The following is an 18717-nucleotide window of genomic DNA, read 5'->3' on the forward strand; positions in this document are numbered from 1 at the left end:
CAATGCTTGTTTACATTCAAAATGGCCACTTGGACGCCTGCCGAAAGGGCAAAATCTTGCCTACGCATTACCAGGTTCCCTGGGAACAAATGTTAAGTTCTATAAGTTCTGATAATTATGAGAGGCAGACATACTCCACCACCGAGTGTGCATGATGACAACAATTCATAATCAGTCAAAACTAACTCCCTTCCATTTGCCTCACTCAGGATGATGGTTCATGCAGTGGAATAGCTGCAAACAATCCTCAAATTTATGTTCGACCGATACTACTGACATTAGAAATCCGTCCAATCTCTGAAGGAATAGTATTTTAGGAGAATTGCTCATCCAAATACAGGATAACATTCTTGTGTATTGACCCTGGCCCACTCAGAGCTTTGCTGTGGATATCCTACATTTTTAGGTCTCACCTACTAGACAGCTGGTTGAGAAAGATGTATTGTGGGCCCATGAAGAAGTTAGAGGAGACAGCCTTTACTACGCTGTTTTACACCGGAATGCCTTATCATTAAACCTTTACCATGCGAAACCCTTACCATGCATGCCTTTACCATGCAATGCCTTTACAACACGTGTTTACAACTAAAAGTTAGTATATTTACGGTGTGTGTGTGTATATTTCCCAGTGATGGTCGCCAGTGGGTAGTTATAGTTAGGATCATGTTTCCATAGGACATGCCTTTTTTATGTTGCTAATTAACTTGGCGCCGTTTGACGAATCTCCACGAAACGTTCCAAAAAAGAGCTACTTTTTGTCTAGTTTGTGCTTGGGAACTTTCGTGTGATCTGTCAAGCAGGGGCTAAGAAAAAGGGGTGTCATAAAATGCAAAATGCACATGCACTTTTTAAAGACTTTAGTCAGAAGCTTTTTCACAAAAGGTGTTGAACAGAATTACACCCTATTTGGCAGGAAGCTAGATTTAGGACCAGAAGGAATGGATTTTGTGATTAGGTGCCAATCCGTTCAGTAGGTTTTGAAAATGAAGATACAAAATATTTGCATATCTGGATGGTTGGGTTCGGGGGACTGGTAAGTATGCTTAGAATTACTTTTCAGGGTCAGTGCTGGGCTAAAAGATGCAGCACTGGGTTCTCTCCTGATTACAGGTGAGTAAATTGGAATTCGTAGCTCGGCTGATTTTAGAGGAACATTTGTACAATGGTAAAGGAAGGGGGCGGGGCCTGAGGTGACGTGTGCAAACACGCCCTGTGGCGCATTTTAAGTTGGGGAATTAATTCCTCTTCAATCCTGCGGTCCCCTGGGGGCCAACTAGCCCACCAGGTACCTCTAGTATGCGTCAGGGAGCTGCGTTGCAGAGCGGTGTTCAGAGGTCACGCCCCTTTTTACAACACTCTGCAACGCAGCTCTGTGGCGCTTCCTGGAGGTACCTGGTGGCCTAGTTGGCCCCTAGGGGACCTCTGGATTGAAGAGGAATTAATTCCCTAAATTAAAACGCGCCACAGGGCGTGTTTGCACACATATCACCTCAGGTCCCACCCCCTACCTTCACCACTGTGCAAACGCGCCCTGTGGCGTGTTAAGTTGGCGGATTAAGTCCCCTTGAATCCTGAGGTCCCCTGGTGGCCAACTTGCCCACCAGGTACCTCCAGTAAGCGCCACGGAGCTGCGTTGCAGAGAGGTGTAAAAAGGGGTGTGGCCTCATTACACCTCTCTGCAACGCAGCCCCCTGGCGCATACTGGAGGTTCCTGGTGGGCTAGTTGACCCCCAGGGACCCCCAGTATTCAAGGGGAATTAGTTCCCCCTCTGCAAACGCGCCAGGGGGCGCGTTTGCAGAGTGGTGTAAGGAGGGGGCGTGGCCTCCGGCCCAATCCCGATCTTTGGGGGGTGGCGGTCCCCGGGGCTGGGGGGGCTGTGAGCACCCCCACCCATTTTCCATAAGCCCCGGGGGGTGGTGCTCCCCGGGGCTGGGGGGGGGCCGTGAGCCCCCCCATATAGTATCTCTGAGCCCCAGGGGGTGGCGGTCCCCGGGGCAGTGTGGGGGGGATTGGGACCCCCCCACACTTTTTTATTTCTGCCCCAATTACCAAAGAAGCACGGGAGCCCCGCGCTTCTTTTTTTTTTTTTTTTTTTTTTTCGGCCGAAATTCGCGCTGGGTGCGTGAATCTCGCCGATTTTTTTTTTTGTTGTTAAAAAAATACTTTTTTGGGCCCTGGGGGTCCTTGTGGGACCCCCTGAGCAGGCCTAGGGGGTCAGGGTGTTTCTACCCTGCCCCCTTGTCGCGTTTTGCGCCTTTGTTTTTGTGCTTTCTTGTGCCTCGGTTCTACCGAGGCACAAGATGGCTGCCAACTAGCAATTAGCATTCAGCTCGTGCTCGGGAGGGTTCGGGGAGGGTGCAGGGAGGATCCGCGGATCCTCCCCGGCCATAGATATCACTAACTTTTAACTCTAATTTTCTCAGGAACTACTGAACAGATTTACACCATTTAAGCAAAAGGCACGAGTCTGAACTGAGGACTACCTCCTTGCCAAATTTGGTGTAATTCTGTTCAGCAGTTCGGGCTGTAGCTGCGACAACAAGTCCTATGGGAAATTGCATGGGGAAAACGTGTTTTGGGACCTCCCTTTTTTCTCGGCCCCCGCTTGACGAATCACCACGAAACTTTCAGGGTCGGAGCTGTTTGGAAAATTTCGCGAGGATTCGTCAACCGGCGCCAAAGATATTTCCAATAGAATGTTGCGGATTTCCTATGGAAAATAGGTCCTAACTATAACTATCTACTGGCGACCGCCAGTAGATAATATATATCACAACACCAATCCAACTTCCAAAAGAAGAGGCACGCACGCCGGTCTGTAAGTATGGGGCTGATTTAATGTTGTTTCAGTTCACCCACGACCCCGCAGAAAAGAGAGATGCGTTTTCAGTTTGAATGGCGCCATCATTTCAAAGGTATAAATAGCCCTCCCACTCCTTCTATATATATATATATATATATATATATATATATATATATATATATATATGAATATATATATATATATATATATATATATATATATATATATATATATATATATATATATATATATATATATATATATATATATATATATATATATATATATATATATATATATATATATATATATATATATATATATATATATATATATCCACTCCATCGGTTCCCAGTTACCGGGCAATTGCAGCGCTCCTCGTGGGTGCATATCCCGCGGCAGAACCACGCCGCTTTTAATTCCACAAGTAATCCCTCCGGTTGGAAGGACAAAACGGGACGCACTCTTAGCAACCTTTGCGCTTTTTAAAATTATTTTCTTAGTTACTTTGCTATACGGGAGACAGGCATAAGCAGATCTAAGCGTTTCGGTATCGCAGATACCTTGCTCACGATCAACTGTTTACTTGGCTCCGCCCCCTTTAAATTTGCTTGTTGTTGCATCATTTCCTGGCAGTGACTCAAGTTCCCTTTGCATTATGGAGGATGTAGTTCTTTTCAAAATTTTGATTTTCCTTCGTTTCCTTTTGTTCTATGGGAATCACAATATTAAGAGATTAATGGTAACTGTATAAAAGGATGGGGAGATGTCCAATGTCTCTTTTACTCCACACGGGGATATAAAGTTCATTTTCTTTAGTGTTCCTTCATTTTTGACCCCTCCAGTGGGGCATGTCATTATCGGTCCATTGTCTATCACCATTGTTTAAGTTGGAAAATTCATTCGTATTTCACTTTTTGTCATTTTCTTATTGTTCTTACCCCTCCAGTGGGGATTGGCCTTGTTGTTATGTTGTGACATGAATTATCCATTCAGTTTTCATATTCGTTACCCATCTTTCAATACCTAATTTCCTTTTTGTATGTTATTGTTCATTGTTTTCCTCCATCCATATATTTGTTCCCATTTTTTGATTTGATTTCAATTCGTATTTTCATCTTTTTAAAAAAAAAATTAAATGTATTTTTTTTGTCATGTGTATGTATCCTTCTTTTATGGTCTTCCATTATTCTTTGGGGAAGTTGTAGTTATAAATGTATGTAGAGCTCTTCTGATTGGTTGAGGCCATGCTGTTGTAGTGTTCTCAATTTCAAAATATAACGTGATTCTTTCTGGCGCAATTGTTTTTCTCGATCTCCCCCACGTTCTTTTCTTGGGATGGTCTCAATCCCATAAATTTTCAATTGCTTCCAGTCCCCTTGATGACATTGCTCCATGTGTTTGGCCACTGCGTTGGATCTGTCTTTGTGTATTGTCGCTCTTATATGTTCCAATATCCTCTTTTTCAGTTCAAAAATTGTACTCCCTACATACCTCAATGGGCATGGGCATTCCAATACGTAGATTGTATATTGCGTTTTACATGTTATCAATTGTCGGATTTCCCATGTTTTATTATCCGCCATTTTTATTTCTTTTGTTTGCTTGACGATTTGGCAGGCTTTGCACATGTGACATTTTATGAAGCCTTTTGTCTTTTCCTTTAAAATGACTGTGAATTAGGTGATCCTTCAAGTTTTTTGCTCTCCTGTAAGTTACTGTCGGATACTTCCCTACCAATTCTTTCACAGTAGCATCTTAACTGTAGTATCTTCCAATTTCTTCTTAAGATACTTACTACTTGTTTACTCTCCAAAGAGTAATCTGTTATGAGTCGAATTGTCTGCTGCTCTGTTGTCTTTTGTTTTCGAGATAAACACTCTTCTCGTGTTTTGCTGTTTGTTTTTTTCCCAGCATTTTTTGACTATGTTGGTGTCATATTTCCTTTTCTTGAACCTTTCCATAGTGATGTTTCCATGTTTTCGCCATTCCTCTTCTTCCCTGAAGATGCGCCGAATCCTCAAGAATTCACCATAAGGAATGCTTGAGATTAGGGGTTTTTGATGAAAGCTTGTTGCTTCCAAGGTGGCATTGGTTGCCGTGCTTTTTCTGTGTAATGTTGTCTGTATATGGCCATTTTTTATGTAAATTTCTCTATCCAAGAATACTACTCTTTCTTTGCTAATTTCATATGTGAATTTTAGGTTTGTTTTGCTGTTGTTTAACAGCTCAAAGTATTCTTGGAATTCCATTTTTGTTCCATTTCATATGATGAATAAGTCGTCAATGAAACGTCTCCAACTGACGACTTTGTTCAACATTCTGTCATTATTAGCACTTCCTTTTCCCAGTACCCCATCGCTAAACAGGCGCAACTGGGACTAAATGAAAATCCCATTGCAGTCCCGTTCCTCTGGCGATACACTTCCTCTCCGAAAACAAAGATATTTTTATTGAGACATATTGATATCATTTCTAGAAGCATCTTGTTGTGTTCACAGTATTTGATGTTACGATCTTGTAAAAAGAAATTGCATGCTTCCAAGCCCATGTCATTCCCTACGTTTGTGTATAAGGATATGACATCCATTGTTACCAATTGATATGTTTCCTGCCAGGGAGTATTTTGTAGCAGCCGCAACAGGTCCGTTGTATCCTGTATGTTGGAGCGAAGTTGAGTTACGTAGGGATTTAGAAAAAAATCAATGTAATTAGCCATAGGTTCCAACAAAGATCCCTTTGCTGACAAGATGGGTCTGCCTGGTGTTTTTTTTTGATCCCTCTCTTGTTTGGTCAAGTTATCCATGAATTCCGGACCTTTTAGTTTGTACAGATCTTGAATAACCGCTTCTTGGAACAAATCTATTTTATTTCCTGATGCCAGTTGAGGGTAAAATTTTGACTTTGGTTTCATTCCACTTAAACCTGCTCCTCCTTGTGTAAATGCCATGTTCAACGGAATTTCCTCTCCCTCTATGGCATCCAAATTTAGAAGCGTCAGGAAGCTCTCAGAATCTTTCACTTGTACACTTGCTGTTGCTTTATCCTATATTTTTGTTGTATGTTTATTCTGTTTTTCTGCAAAACATTTTGCCAACTTTATTTTGCGGATATAGAGGTATAAGTCTATCCTTACTTGTGCTAGATCCATTCTTCTTGTTGGGCAGAAGTTTATGCCCCTTTTTAATAACGATGTTTCCATTTCTGAAATGGATCTTTTGGATAGATTAACCACCTGCAGTTCTTCCTTTACTTGTTCTTCCGGCGCATACTCCTTGTTTCTGTTCCCATCTTTTCTGTAATTGCAGTTGCCTCTTTTACCCCTTCTTTTGGGTTTCTTTGTGACCATTGCCGTCCTCTTCCCCTTTGTTGTTGGAATGTGGGTCGATTTTTCTCCCATTGCCTCTGTTGCAATACTAGGCGCATGTCCCCTAAAAAAGACAACTTGCTCCTATTTGCTTCAGTTGATTGCTCTCCATCACTGGGATCATTGCATATTAAAGAGGAGGCACTACTTGAGAAACTTAATGTGCTATTCCAGGTCGCTTGTTCCTTCATTGCATCAAATTTTCGAGAGAAGGTGAATATGCGCCCCTCAGCATAATCATTCGAATGTCTGATGAATTTGGAGTGCTTGCGTTCCCTCACTATATTCTCATGTTTTTCGATTTGTGCTTCCAGCTCTTCTTTGAATTTGGTCATTTCTGTTGTCATTTTGAGTGATGATAATTCTGTTTCTGTTTCCGATAGTTGTTCCTTTATTTTTGCTAGGCCAATTTCGATGTGCTTCACCAAAATTTCAATTAGGCCTAATGATAATTTCAATATGAAGTCACCCCATTCCTGTAGTAGCTCATTTGAAGCTATATATATATATATATATATATATATATATCTATCTATCTATATAAAGTAAAGCTTTCATTTACCTTATATATACTTACCTTGCGTGGTAAAAGTATATGTGTGGTAAAGGCATTGTGTGGTAAAAGCATGCGTTGTAATGTCATACAGACACTTACAGAGACTTACAGCCTGCCCACTCCTTACCATTGGTTGGCTTTAATGTCACTCTCATTGATTTGCTCCTTATTTGATGGCTTTCCTTGTCCACCTTATCACTCTTGTGTTTGTCCCTCCCCTGGAGCACAGCCTCTTTATCATCTCTTTGATGTGTTAACCTGTATCCTTTCACTGCTCACATTTAGGGAGCTTCTTATCGTTTTGGTTAAGCGCTCTGAGAGAGTGCATGTGTTTGCCAGCTGTCTCCCTTGTATGTTTCCGCCAGAATATCTGCCCATGCGTCTCTGTTGCTCTCACACTTGTGCTGCTCTTTCTCACAAACTCTCCCGGCCCTGTGCTCCGTGTTGCTCTCTTCCGTGTGTGCTTCTCCCCCACAATTCTCCCCCTCGTTTGCTTCTCTCCCCCTCGTTTGCTTCTTCCCATACCCTATTGTTGCTCTCACTCATCCTTGCTTGTACTTCTCGCCGGCCTCAGCCTCCTTCTCTCTATTGTGTGCTCCTTCCCATGCCCATGTTGCGGTCTTCCTTGCACATTGCTTTTCACCTCCTCCCCTTACCCACTTCTCCACTAATTCCTACATTGCCCCGCTACCCCTGCAGTCCTTTTTTTCCCCCTGCTTTTATGCTAACAAATTCTTAATTTTTTTGTATTTACCAATTCAATTGGCATCCAACATCGTGGATAGATGACTAAAAAACCAAATCAACTGTAGCCTGTGTCATTCTGCTGCCGTGCATATGTTATGACGCATAAGTGTGCATACGTCATTACGCATGTGCTCTCAAGTGGAGTGATGCGACTATCAGCAGCTTTCATATTATTGCACCTTTTTTACCCCTGATATGTCCCAAAAGTGAGATCTATTGGCTTTGCCAGTGCTTGTTAGTGTTTTTCATGAGGTTTCACTGTCCCTGTTCCTCTTAATGCTTTGAGGGGGATTTACGGTAGCAGCTGACACTAAAGTAACCAACATAGCAAACTGGCAAATATGAGTGTGACCCTGCATGCCGCACATTGGAACCCTGGCAGGGCCACCTCTGGCTTTTATGCTTCAGGAGCCTATAAAGGAGTATCGTTAAATTGGCTGTTAGTAACACCTGCCCCTTGTAGTGCGCAGGGACACCTGCACACTATTAGGCACTATATACAAACCATGCATTATTCGTGTTGTTCTTATCAGAGCCCTGCACTGTTTCTTCTGTAGCCGGGGCCTGAGGTCTCAATGACGTTGGTTTTAATGAAAAGGATCCCCTTTGCTTTAAGAGCGAGAGGTGCAGGTGTTCCAAGTATCTGTGGATTGTACAGTCCCTTTGGTTGGCCAGGCAGTGTTACAGTCCGGCTATGTCATTGGTGCACCGCTGGGCTACATCCCCTCATCTCGCTGTTGCGACCAGGATCAAGGTACTTTGTTCAGTAGTCGGACTGCAAGTCCAGAATATAAACCCGTCCAATCACATTGAAGCCTCCGAGTGCTGTTAAAAGTTACACTGGGGCCTAGGAGTCTAACCTGTTTTTGAATCACAGTTCTCTGTTTAACATGTAATATAAAACCAGCCCCTCTGTTCTCTTCAATTCTGCCAATATGACATCTGTCTTTCTTTCTTTTTTAGTATTCCAGAAGAAAAGTGGGAAAGCCGAGTGACCGGCGTTGGGAACAGGTATGCGCCCCAGTTTGTTCACTCCTTCTTTACAGAGGCCATAGTGCTCCAGGCACCCCTGTCAAAGCGCTTGTGGCTTTCACAGAACATAGAACACTTGATTCATGGCTATGGGGTTCTTCAGGCTGAGCATGTTATCAATCAGTCCGTATCAAGAAGGATTCTTTGATTTATGACCAAGGTGAAAGCTGGTCCTGGCACTTAAAAGTGTCCGGAGTCACCGAAGGTGGCCCTGGCGCCGATGTTCGCACTCATGGTACTTTGTGGGACTGCAGAGGAGTCCGCATCTGTCGCCATGGCTCCTTACGTAAAAGTGTGTGGATGCAGCGTTACCATCTGTGCTGTCGCAAGGACTCATGACTCCAGGTCAGCAAGGGAACACCTTTGTCTATGTATGTGCTCCATGTTACCGAAGCGGGCACACGAGCATTGGCAACGTGAATAATGCGAGAGCTATTGCTCTATCAATCTGTTTTGGCCATGTTGTACCCCAGTGTGGATGCTGTTTAGCATGGCTAAAAGTTTGTGATGTACAGGAGAGTGCCGTGGCGTGGAGTCTTGTAGAGTGGAGGGGCGTAGAGTGGATGGGCATAGAGTAGAATGGAGTAGAGTGGTGTAGATTGTCGATTGTAGTGACATAAAGTGGAGGGACATAGAGTGGCATAGCATAGGCTGTAGTACAGTCAGGTAGAGTGTAGAAAAATGTCATAGAGTGGAGTGAAAAATGTCATGGAGTGGAATGGAGTGTCGAGTGGAGTGGCATAGAGTGGAGCGATGTAGACTAGAGTAGAGAGTTATGGGGGTGTAGTGATGTGGAGTGGCGTAGAATGCCATGCCGTAGAGTGAAGGTGCATAGCTTGGAGTGGCTTAGAGTGGAGTGATGTAGACTAGAGTAGAGAGTTATGGAGGAGTAGAGTGCCGTGTCGTAGACTGAAATGCCGTAGAGTGGAGTGGAGTGACGTACAGAGAACTGACATAGAGTGAAGTGATATAGAGTGGAGTGGCTTTGAATATCATACCGTAGAGTGAAGGGGCATAACTTGGAGTGGCGTAGAGTGGAGTCTTTCTTATAAAGAGCAAGGTTTGTCAGCTTCCAGAAAAGGGCAGAGAAAGAATGAACCGCAGAATTGTTCTTACACGGAGCTCTGAGCTCAGTCCTGTGTAAAATAGCAGATGACCTGATCCACCAGACAACAGGCTCATTACAGTCCTCTGGGGGAATATAACCCTGTTCTTGTTCATGTCGCAAGTGGCAGCTAATGTCATAGCCTTTCATTAACGCGAACCATCTCTGCCTGCCCAGCTGTACATGCAGGCCGGGGCCATGCTTTTATCATCTGTTTGCACAGCTGTGTCGAACAAGTAGGGACTCCCTAACATCTGTAGCACAGCCTAGTTTACTCATTGTGTGATTTGTAAACAAGGCTGTATAAATGGCAGTGTGCCTCCTAGCTAATCATTCAGTACATGAAAAGGCATACTCAGGAGTCCTGAACTTCGAGCTGGGCACCACAAGGGAAATAAACTAAATCAATGTTTTATTTTAAGCCGTCAGACGTACTTCAGGAATTCCTTACACACCCACTGTGTTGGCTGGTGACTGCCAATGGGTATGTAAACTTAGGCTGGTTACTCTGATCGGTGTGTAAGCTAAGGCTGGCGACTGCCAGTGGGTGTGTAAGCTAAGGCTGGCGACTGCCAGTGGGTGTGTAAGCTAAGGCTGTTGACTATTTGACAGTAAGTGTGCAAAGCTGGTGACTGTCTTTGGGTGTGTAAGCTAAGGCTGGTGACTGTCAGTGGGTGTGTTAGCTAAGGCTGGTGACTGTCAGTGGGTGTGTTAGCTAAGGCTGATGACTGTCAGTGGGTGTGTTAGCTAAGGCTGGTGACTCTTTGGCAGTGGGTGTGTAAGCTAAGGCTGGTGACTGTCTTTGGGTGTGTAAGCTAAGGCTGGTGACTGTCAGTGGGTGTGTTAGCTAAGGCTGGTGACTGTCAGTGGGTGTGTTAGCTAAGGCTGGTGACTCTTTGGCAGTGGGTGTGTAAGCTAAGGCTGGTGACTGTCTTTGGGTGTGTAAGCTAAGGCTGGTGACTCTTTGGCAGTGGGTGTGTACGGTAAGGCTCGTGCTCTTTGGCAGTGGGTGTGTACGGTAAGGCTGGTGACTCTTTGGCAGTGGGTGTGTACGGTAAGGCTGGTGACTCTTTGGCAGTGGGTGTGTACGGTAAGGCTGGTGACTCTTTGGCAGTGGGTGTGTACGGTAAGGCTCGTGCTCTTTGGCAGTGGGTGTGTACGGTAAGGCTGGTGACTCTTTGGCAGTGGGTGTGTACGGTAAGGCTGGTGACTCTTTGGCAGTGGGTGTGTACGGCAAGGCTGGTGACTCTTTGGCAGTGGGTGTGTACGGTAAGGCTGGTGACTCTTTGGCAGTGGGTGTGTACGGTAAGGCTGGTGACTCTTTGGCAGTGGGTGTGTATGGTAAGGCTCGTGCTCTTTGGCAGTGGGTGTGTATGGTAAGGCTCGTACTCTTTGGCAGTGGGTGTGTACGGTAAGGCCGGTGACTCTTTGGCAGTGGGTGTGTACGGTAAGGCTGGTGACTCTTTGGCAGTGGGTGTGTACGGTAAGGCTGGTGAGTCTTTGGCAGTGGGTGTGTATGGTAAGGCTCGTGCTCTTTGGCAGTGGGTGTGTATGGTAAGGCTCGTACTCTTTGGCAGTGGGTGTGTATGGTAAGGCTCGTACTCTTTGGCAGTGGGTGTGTACGGTAAGGCTGGTGACTCTTTGGCAGTGGGTGTGTACGGTAAGGCTGGTGACTCTTTGGCAGTGGGTGTGTACGGTAAGGCTGGTGACTCTTTGGCAGTGGGTGTGTACGGTAAGGCTGGTGACTCTTTGGCAGTGGGTGTGTACGGTAAGGCTGGTGACTCTTTGGCAGTGGGTGTGTACGGTTAGGCTGGTGCTCTTTGGCAGTGGGTGTGTATGGTAAGGCTCGTGCTCTTTGGCAGTGGGTGTGTATGGTAAGGCTCGTACTCTTTGGCAGTGGGTGTGTACGGTAAGGCTGGTGACTCTTTGGCAGTGGGTGTGTACGGTTAGGCTGGTGACTCTTTGGCAGTGGGTGTGTACGGTAAGGCTGGTGACTCTTTGGCAGTGGGTGTGTACGGTAAGGCTCGTGCTCTTTGGCAGTGGGTGTGTATGGTAAGGCTCGTGCTCTTTGGCAGTGGGTGTGTACGGTAAGGCTGGTGACTCTTTGGCAGTGGGTGTGTACAGTAAGGCTGGTGACTCTTTGGCAGTGGGTGCGTAAGCTCTGAATCGGCACCTGTAGGAAGTTCTGGGTACTTTGCGTTTGAAGTGAGATACACCAGCCTTAAACGCCCTTATGTAAGGAGGAAGGTGGATGAGGATTCTAGCAGCCTTGACATTGCTCTAATCAAACTCTGATACCCTGCAGTGACTGCCAGGCAGCTCTGTCGGATTGTGTTGGGGTAGAGAAGGATTGCTTTCAAATAAAGCAGACTTCTGTCTCCTATTGGTTGATTTTCAAAGGTCACTTCAAACGTATTGATAAAGTGAACAGCGTATTATGCTAAGTCTGCGGCTTAGGGGTGCTTTGAGCTAAAGCCGAACCATTATTGATAACGTTTGGTTGCAGCGGCGGTGCAGGGATCAAATCGGGTGAAGTCAGTAGCTGTCAGTATTGTGGAAACAGTGCTGGGTACTCGACAGCGGCTCCATCTGGACAGTAGAGACACTTGTTGGGAAGGTACATTATGCTCAGTGTGCCTGTTGCGTGCAGTGTTTGACATGGATGACAGCGGCTTGTGCTATCTACAGATACTGAGGATTAGTAGTAATTTAAGTACATGTATGTTTTACGACAGATTCTGTGAAACTGAGGGATTCCAGCCGTATCTAAGCGTAGTCACCCGATCCTCTCACCGGTATGTTATTACCAGATTAAGGTTCGGGATAGTGCACCATTTGGTGGCCTTCCCTTGCATTATAAAACACCCGGTCGGTCCATGCCCATGTGATAATGTATCAGTTCAAACCACTATGCACTTTCTTTTACTGTGTAATCTATATGGTAACTTTCGCCAAGCCTACCTTAAGCCTATCCTGTTAAAATATGGAGTCAAGAGTGTACAAGATGCTATGAAGTTGCTTTTTAAACCCTACCCTGATGTTTGCTTTTTTACTGCTACTTTCCTCCTACAAGCTATCAAAGCAAGGCCCAGTATGCTTTTTTAACCATTTTAAATGTTTAACCATGCAATCTGTTTTGTAATCTTTCATTATGGTTATGATTAATGTATTCGCTGTGTATTTGTTTTGCTTTTATGGACTTTGTGTTCAAGCTCCGAATAAAGCCTTATGAAATGAAATGAAATGAGTGATGCTGCTATTGAACATATATTTCAGCAGTGGCTTTATACATTTTGAAATGGTATCAGAAAGCAGACTTGTCATTATGTTTGTTGCTGTGTCTTTTAAGGGTTTTTTCCTTCTTTGTTTTTAGAGATTTTAATTTAGTGTCGGCGGTCTAGTTTTCTGATGGTGATGTGTAGTTGAGGAGGTCTTGGGTGGGGTATGACTGTCATGGACAGCCAGATGTTGGATTGCTGGGCTGTTACCTAGAGGTCAGGTGAGGGTCATTTTGATTTTTAGTGTCTGCTTGTCTCTCACCTCCAAGAACCTTTTCTAATGACCCTTCCTTACGAGATGTCCCAGCACCTCTCATCACAGCTCTTGCTCTTGCCCATTGCAGTGGTCAGTGCCGGTCATGCAACCGACAGCTGGAGTCCCTTCAGCTGAGCCTGGAGCAGTACCAGACCCTGAAAGAAGCAGTCTTGACCGAGGTGATAAAGGGAGAAGACACCTTCAGAAAAACCACCCCGCAGGTGAGCCACGTTATTTGTTATGAAGTAGAAAGTAGTTCGATTTACTGCAAAAAAATGAAAGATTGTCTCTATCAAGAAAGGACATATTTATAGTGGAGGGATGTTAAATATGTATCTTTTCTGAGAAGAGAAGCAGTGTTCGTAACCCGCATTAATTATATTCCGGCCTACTATCACCCCCGACATGTTTCATTTTAATGCTCCAGTGAAGAATTGAACCACATTTCTATGGAAGGCGTCTGAGGCTAATAAAGCACCCTGGGATCGGTCAGGGAGAAAATCAAAAATAGTGGTGCCTTATTTGCAAAAGATGGTTAACCGTTCAAGATTTTAAATCCTCGGCCTCTCCTGAGATTGTCAAGCTGTGAACAAAGCTATAGGTTATGATGCAAACATTGTGCTTTATTTATCATGCAGACACCTCCCACATCTCTACTATGTTTCCACCTCATTCTGCCCCAGTTTGTTCCTTGAATTTCTGTTCCTGGTGTCACAAAAAAGATGTTTCTTTCACCTTGGGAAGAGAGGAGAAATTGAGATACTTTGCTTAGAAGAATTTATTGATCAATTCTCAGAGTTTAACTCACATCCTGGGTAGATAAGCATTTGTGTCTTGTCTGGTGGAAGTCATTCTGGGGAATGGATTAATGTGTCTGGAAATCTCAATGTGTAATTTGATCCTACGCTCTCCAACATACACACTAGCTCACTTTTGGTTACTCATGTTGTCTTCTTAGAGTGTCCTCAGATTGTGATCGGGTTCCATGTTCAATGCCATAAGCCCCAGCGATGTCTGTCAGGGATGTGTGATTTCGGGTATCTTTGTACCTCTTCATGGCCTTGTACCAGAGCCTCGTCTGCTCCTCTCCAAGGGAGGGTGTATTGCTGTCTAGACCTCCTCACACTTCCTGATTTTGCCTGGTAAACCATACATGTGGCCCATAGCTTGACTTGACCGTGTTTGGACTGGATTGTTTACAGGCCTCATAAGGAGATGCTGGAAGGCATTTCTAATTGATTGCTGTTCTTGCACCGGAATCGGTTGGTCTTGGAGAAATGTTTAAACCATCTTTTTAACATTTTTCTTTCATTCTCTTGTCTACTGCAGTTGTTACTTCTATTTGTGTTATCTATTAAACGTATGCCATCAGTGGTTGTAGTGGGGATTGATTGTGAAAAGGGATTCATTTCTTTCCTCTCCTGCTGATTGTAAGAAGTGCTCCTTCTGGAGGTTTGCTCCATTGGAGACACACTTGCCAGCCGCGAGATAGGTCAAGATATCTTGGTTTCTCGAAGTGCTCAATTCCTTATAAAAATGATATCTCGCGCGTCCACGCTGCAGGCGAGTGGAAGGTGCTGAGGGCAGTCCGGTCAGCACTCAGTCAGGCACAGGGCGCACAACTCTGCTTCTCTGATTTTTGGTAAGTTAATACCCTTATTGTACTCTAGAGATTCATTCCTCTCATTACATTTATTTTTAGGTCTCGCCTGGCTATTGCGTAAGCGATTGCTCAGCGAGACTTATGTAGGGGCTTCAGAAAATGCTCCCAAAGGCTTCCCAGGCGGATCGGGTGGCGGTTACGCGCACAACCACGCACATTCCATTTGCCACCAGCTACTTCCTGCGCGTGCGCCGCCTCACGCATTCAGAGAGATTTAGTAAGGGGCACAAGACCTTAGGAATGCGGTTTATGGCCAGTGCATGTGAGGCATTCAAGCGCGAAGCTGGCATCTGGCATCAGACTTGAAAGCAGCAGACGGCTTTCGCCAGCGCACGCTCTGCCTCACTTCCTGCATCCCTTCTTACAACAATTAACTTTCGTTATAACTCACACCCCATATGCTAGTTCCCTCCCACCCTTCCTTTGATGTCCGCTTTTCTTGTTGTTTACAAACCACGCCACACACTGCTGCATGCCACACACTGCTGCACGCCGCACACTGCTGCACGCCGCACACTGCTGCACGCCGCACACTGCTGCACGCCACACACTGCTGCATGCCGCACACTACCGTACGCCACACACTACTGCGCACACTGCTGCATTACACACTGCTGCATTACACACTGCTGCACGCCGCACACTGCTGCACGCCACACACTGCTGCACGCCACACACTGCTGCATGCCACACACTGCTGCACGCCGCACAATGCTACACGAAACACTGCTGCACGCCACACACTGCTGCACGGCACACACTGCTTCACACCGCACACTGCTGCACGCCAAACACTGCTGCACACTGCTGCATTACTCACTGCTGCATGCTGCACGACACTGCTGCACGCCGCACACTGCTGCACATTCCTGCCCGCCGCACACGGCTGCACGCCGCTGCACGCCACACAGTGCTGCATGCCTCACACTGCTACTCGAAACACTGCTGCACGCCACACACTGCTGCACGCCGCACACTGCTGCACGCCACACACACTGCTGCACACTGCTGCATTACTCACTGCTGCATACTGCACGACACTGCTGCACGCCGCACACTGCTGCATGCCGCACACTGCTGCACGCCGCACACTGCTGCACGCCGCTGCACGCCACACAGTGCTGCATGCCTCACACTGCTACACGAAACACTGCTGCACGCCACACACTGCTGCACGCCGCACACTGCTGCACTCCACACACTGCTTTTATGCAAGTTTATGCTACTGACATTGTAAATGACAATGCCTTTTATTTGTTTTAAAACCAAAACATAAATAAAACGCATTGAAATTTTACAATGCCAATAGCTCAAACTCTTATAAATGCGAGACCTATTGCATTGCAAATGCTTGTTAAAGTTTGGACGGAGATATATTAGATAGATTCAAGTGCCTTAGAAGTATTTTTGTTGGTCTCATGACTGCGCGGACGACTCCTTCCTCGAGGCTTACAGTAGACCCCGTTAAATCCATACTGCTAAATGCACAGTCGCTAACCACAAATGGAAATGATGGCCATGAGCTGTTGATGGAGTGGGACATTGACCTAGTGTTTATGACAGAAACCTGGTTAAAAGAAATGGACAACCTGGTCTTAGACCATGATACACCATCAGGCTACATCATTCTTAAACATGACTACCCTGAGCGTTGGGGTGGCGGCGTGGCTATCCTCTTTGAAAAGATGCTTCAGTTTTATCTCGGTACACCCCTGGACATATCCTACTCAGACATTCTGGTAACAGAGCTCATTGTTAAAGTCACATTGTTTGTCCTGGTTTATCGTCGGACTCGTCAACTCGTTTGGAGCCTTACTCATGACAAGGAACAAGTGTTGGACCTTATTTTCAGGCCTCCCTAATTAGTTCAGAGCTGCTCAGCCTGCCCACTAGTCTGGACAGACCATTGTGCAGTGAACTTTGAGATTCACCTTGACCCAGTTTTGTCTACCATTATGCAGCAGTGTAACATGCACCCATGCAGGGCCTGACATAAGCCTTCTACCTCCTATACAGTGTTGTCTCTTACAGCCTCTGCAAGGGGCATTCTTGTTTCCACCTCTGCAGACATCAGTACCTTTCTTGAGGAATACAGCACTTGTCTCTCCTCTACTCTTGATTCCACACTTCTATAAGAACTAAGCGCTGTCCTAAAACATACCCTTTGGCTCCCAGGTTCTCAGATGTCTTGAGGAGAAAGAAAAGTGAGTTCAAGCGACTCGAACATTGATGGAGAGTGAATTTTACCTCGGAAGTCAGAGCGATCCGTGCTAAATGTTTGATGGACTATAATTAACACAGTTTAGAATAACTAAACTTTCTTCTGGGCTGCAGATAGACCATGCAGCCAAAAGGACTAAGGAAATGTTTATCATTTTGTAGAGTCTCACCAACCCACATTGCTACCAAAACACGAGCACAACATCGTAACAACTGTGCTATGGCTTATCTAATTTCTTTGCTGACAAAATCTAAAAATTAAAGCAGTCTTTTAAGCAAGTAACCTTTTTGGTTCTCTCAATGACCCAATCTACTATATTGACAGACTCCGTTACCTGCCGCTGCTGAGGGAACCGCTCACACCATCTCCACGCCAGCGCTGCTGGCGCTGCTGTCTTGGGCACTCCTTGCTGTTCGCCTCCCCCGCCGCCGCCGCCATCACCATACTTGCGGTCGAGAGCGGGGGGAGACTACAGCCCCCAAGCACCCCTGCGGCCGCTGACGCCGTCAACGCGCCCGGAGGCGCTTTAAAAACACGCGCCTTCCACGGAGGAGCGGGGGAATTGACGGACTCCGTTACCTGCCGCTGCTGAGGGAACCGCTCACACCATCTCCACGCCAGCGCTGCTGGCGCTGCTGTCTTGGGCACTCCTTGCTGTTCGCCTCCCCCGCCGCCGCCATCACCATACTTGCGGTCGAGAGCGGGGGGAGACTACAGCCCCCAAGCACCCCTGCGGCCGCTGACGCCGCCAACGCGCCCGGAGGCGCTTTAAAAACACGCGCCTTCCTCCGCGTCGCGGGACGCGCGCGGGCGGCGCCGGGCTGAGCCCGGGCAGAGGGCGGGCCGTCTGTGGCCGTCCGGGGCAGGAGGAGGCAGGGCAGGGCCACCCCTCTATCATCTGCATCTCGTCTTGGTGAGTCTAAAGAACCTTTTAAATATGGAGTCTGTAAATGCTGGTATCACACAGGATGATTTCCCGTTCCCCCCGGCTACATTTGAGTCCCTACTTGAAAATGCACTGAACTTGGTATCAAGTGAAATAGCTGACACTGAAAGAAGAATGTCCATGAGCTGTTCTAACAATATTATTCAGTCGACATCACTGTCAAATAGCTCTGGGATTCCTCTATCACCAGCTGTTGTAATTACAAAACCGGTATTAGTACCACCACCACCCGTATCCCTGTTGTCTGAAACTGCTCCTACTATCACAATTGCCTCCCAGGATGATGTCATTACTGTGGGACCTACTGACACCAGTAATAAACAGGGAGGGGAAAAACGCAAAAGGGGTACTACCAAACCTAGTGCCAATAAAAGGAAAAGACTCCCAACGAGCAAGAATCAGCCGACGCCTCAGTGCCTGTGGAATAAACAAAAATTCACTGAGGCACAAATTGCTCATGTTGTGGACAAAGACATTGTGGTTGCGGATGATGATACTCTTACCGCAACCACCGCTGACTCAAGTGGGCCTTCTAACACTATATGGACCCAAACAACACTAATGGGAGATAATTACCATCTCACGAAACAGAATGGGAACCTTATAGAAACCATAGTGGACACTATTTTTAATCGACTAGAAAAGCAAATGATCAATCAGTTTAATAATGTTTTTAAAAGACTTGATAGATTAGATAACCTGGTTAAGAACGAAGAAGCAAAAAGAAAGGGATCTGTCATCC

At 45.9% G+C, this 18717-nt stretch overlaps 1 protein-coding gene across 2 annotated transcripts in view; it reads left to right on the top strand.

Annotated features, from left to right (window-relative positions):
- Positions 1–18717, top strand: part of PRORP (protein only RNase P catalytic subunit) — a 322568-nt gene that overhangs the window by 87827 nt on the left and 216024 nt on the right. For both annotated transcript variants that reach the window (XM_085627437.1, XM_085627438.1), the window contains exons 2-3: positions 8438–8485; positions 13234–13366. In XM_085627437.1, coding sequence (XP_085483563.1) covers positions 8438–8485; positions 13234–13366 — 181 coding nt within the window. The remainder of the gene's footprint in view (positions 1–8437; positions 8486–13233; positions 13367–18717) is intronic.

Source organism: Triturus cristatus, chromosome 9 (assembly GCF_964204655.1).
Source record: "Triturus cristatus chromosome 9, aTriCri1.1, whole genome shotgun sequence".
NCBI lineage: Eukaryota > Metazoa > Chordata > Amphibia > Caudata > Salamandridae > Triturus > Triturus cristatus.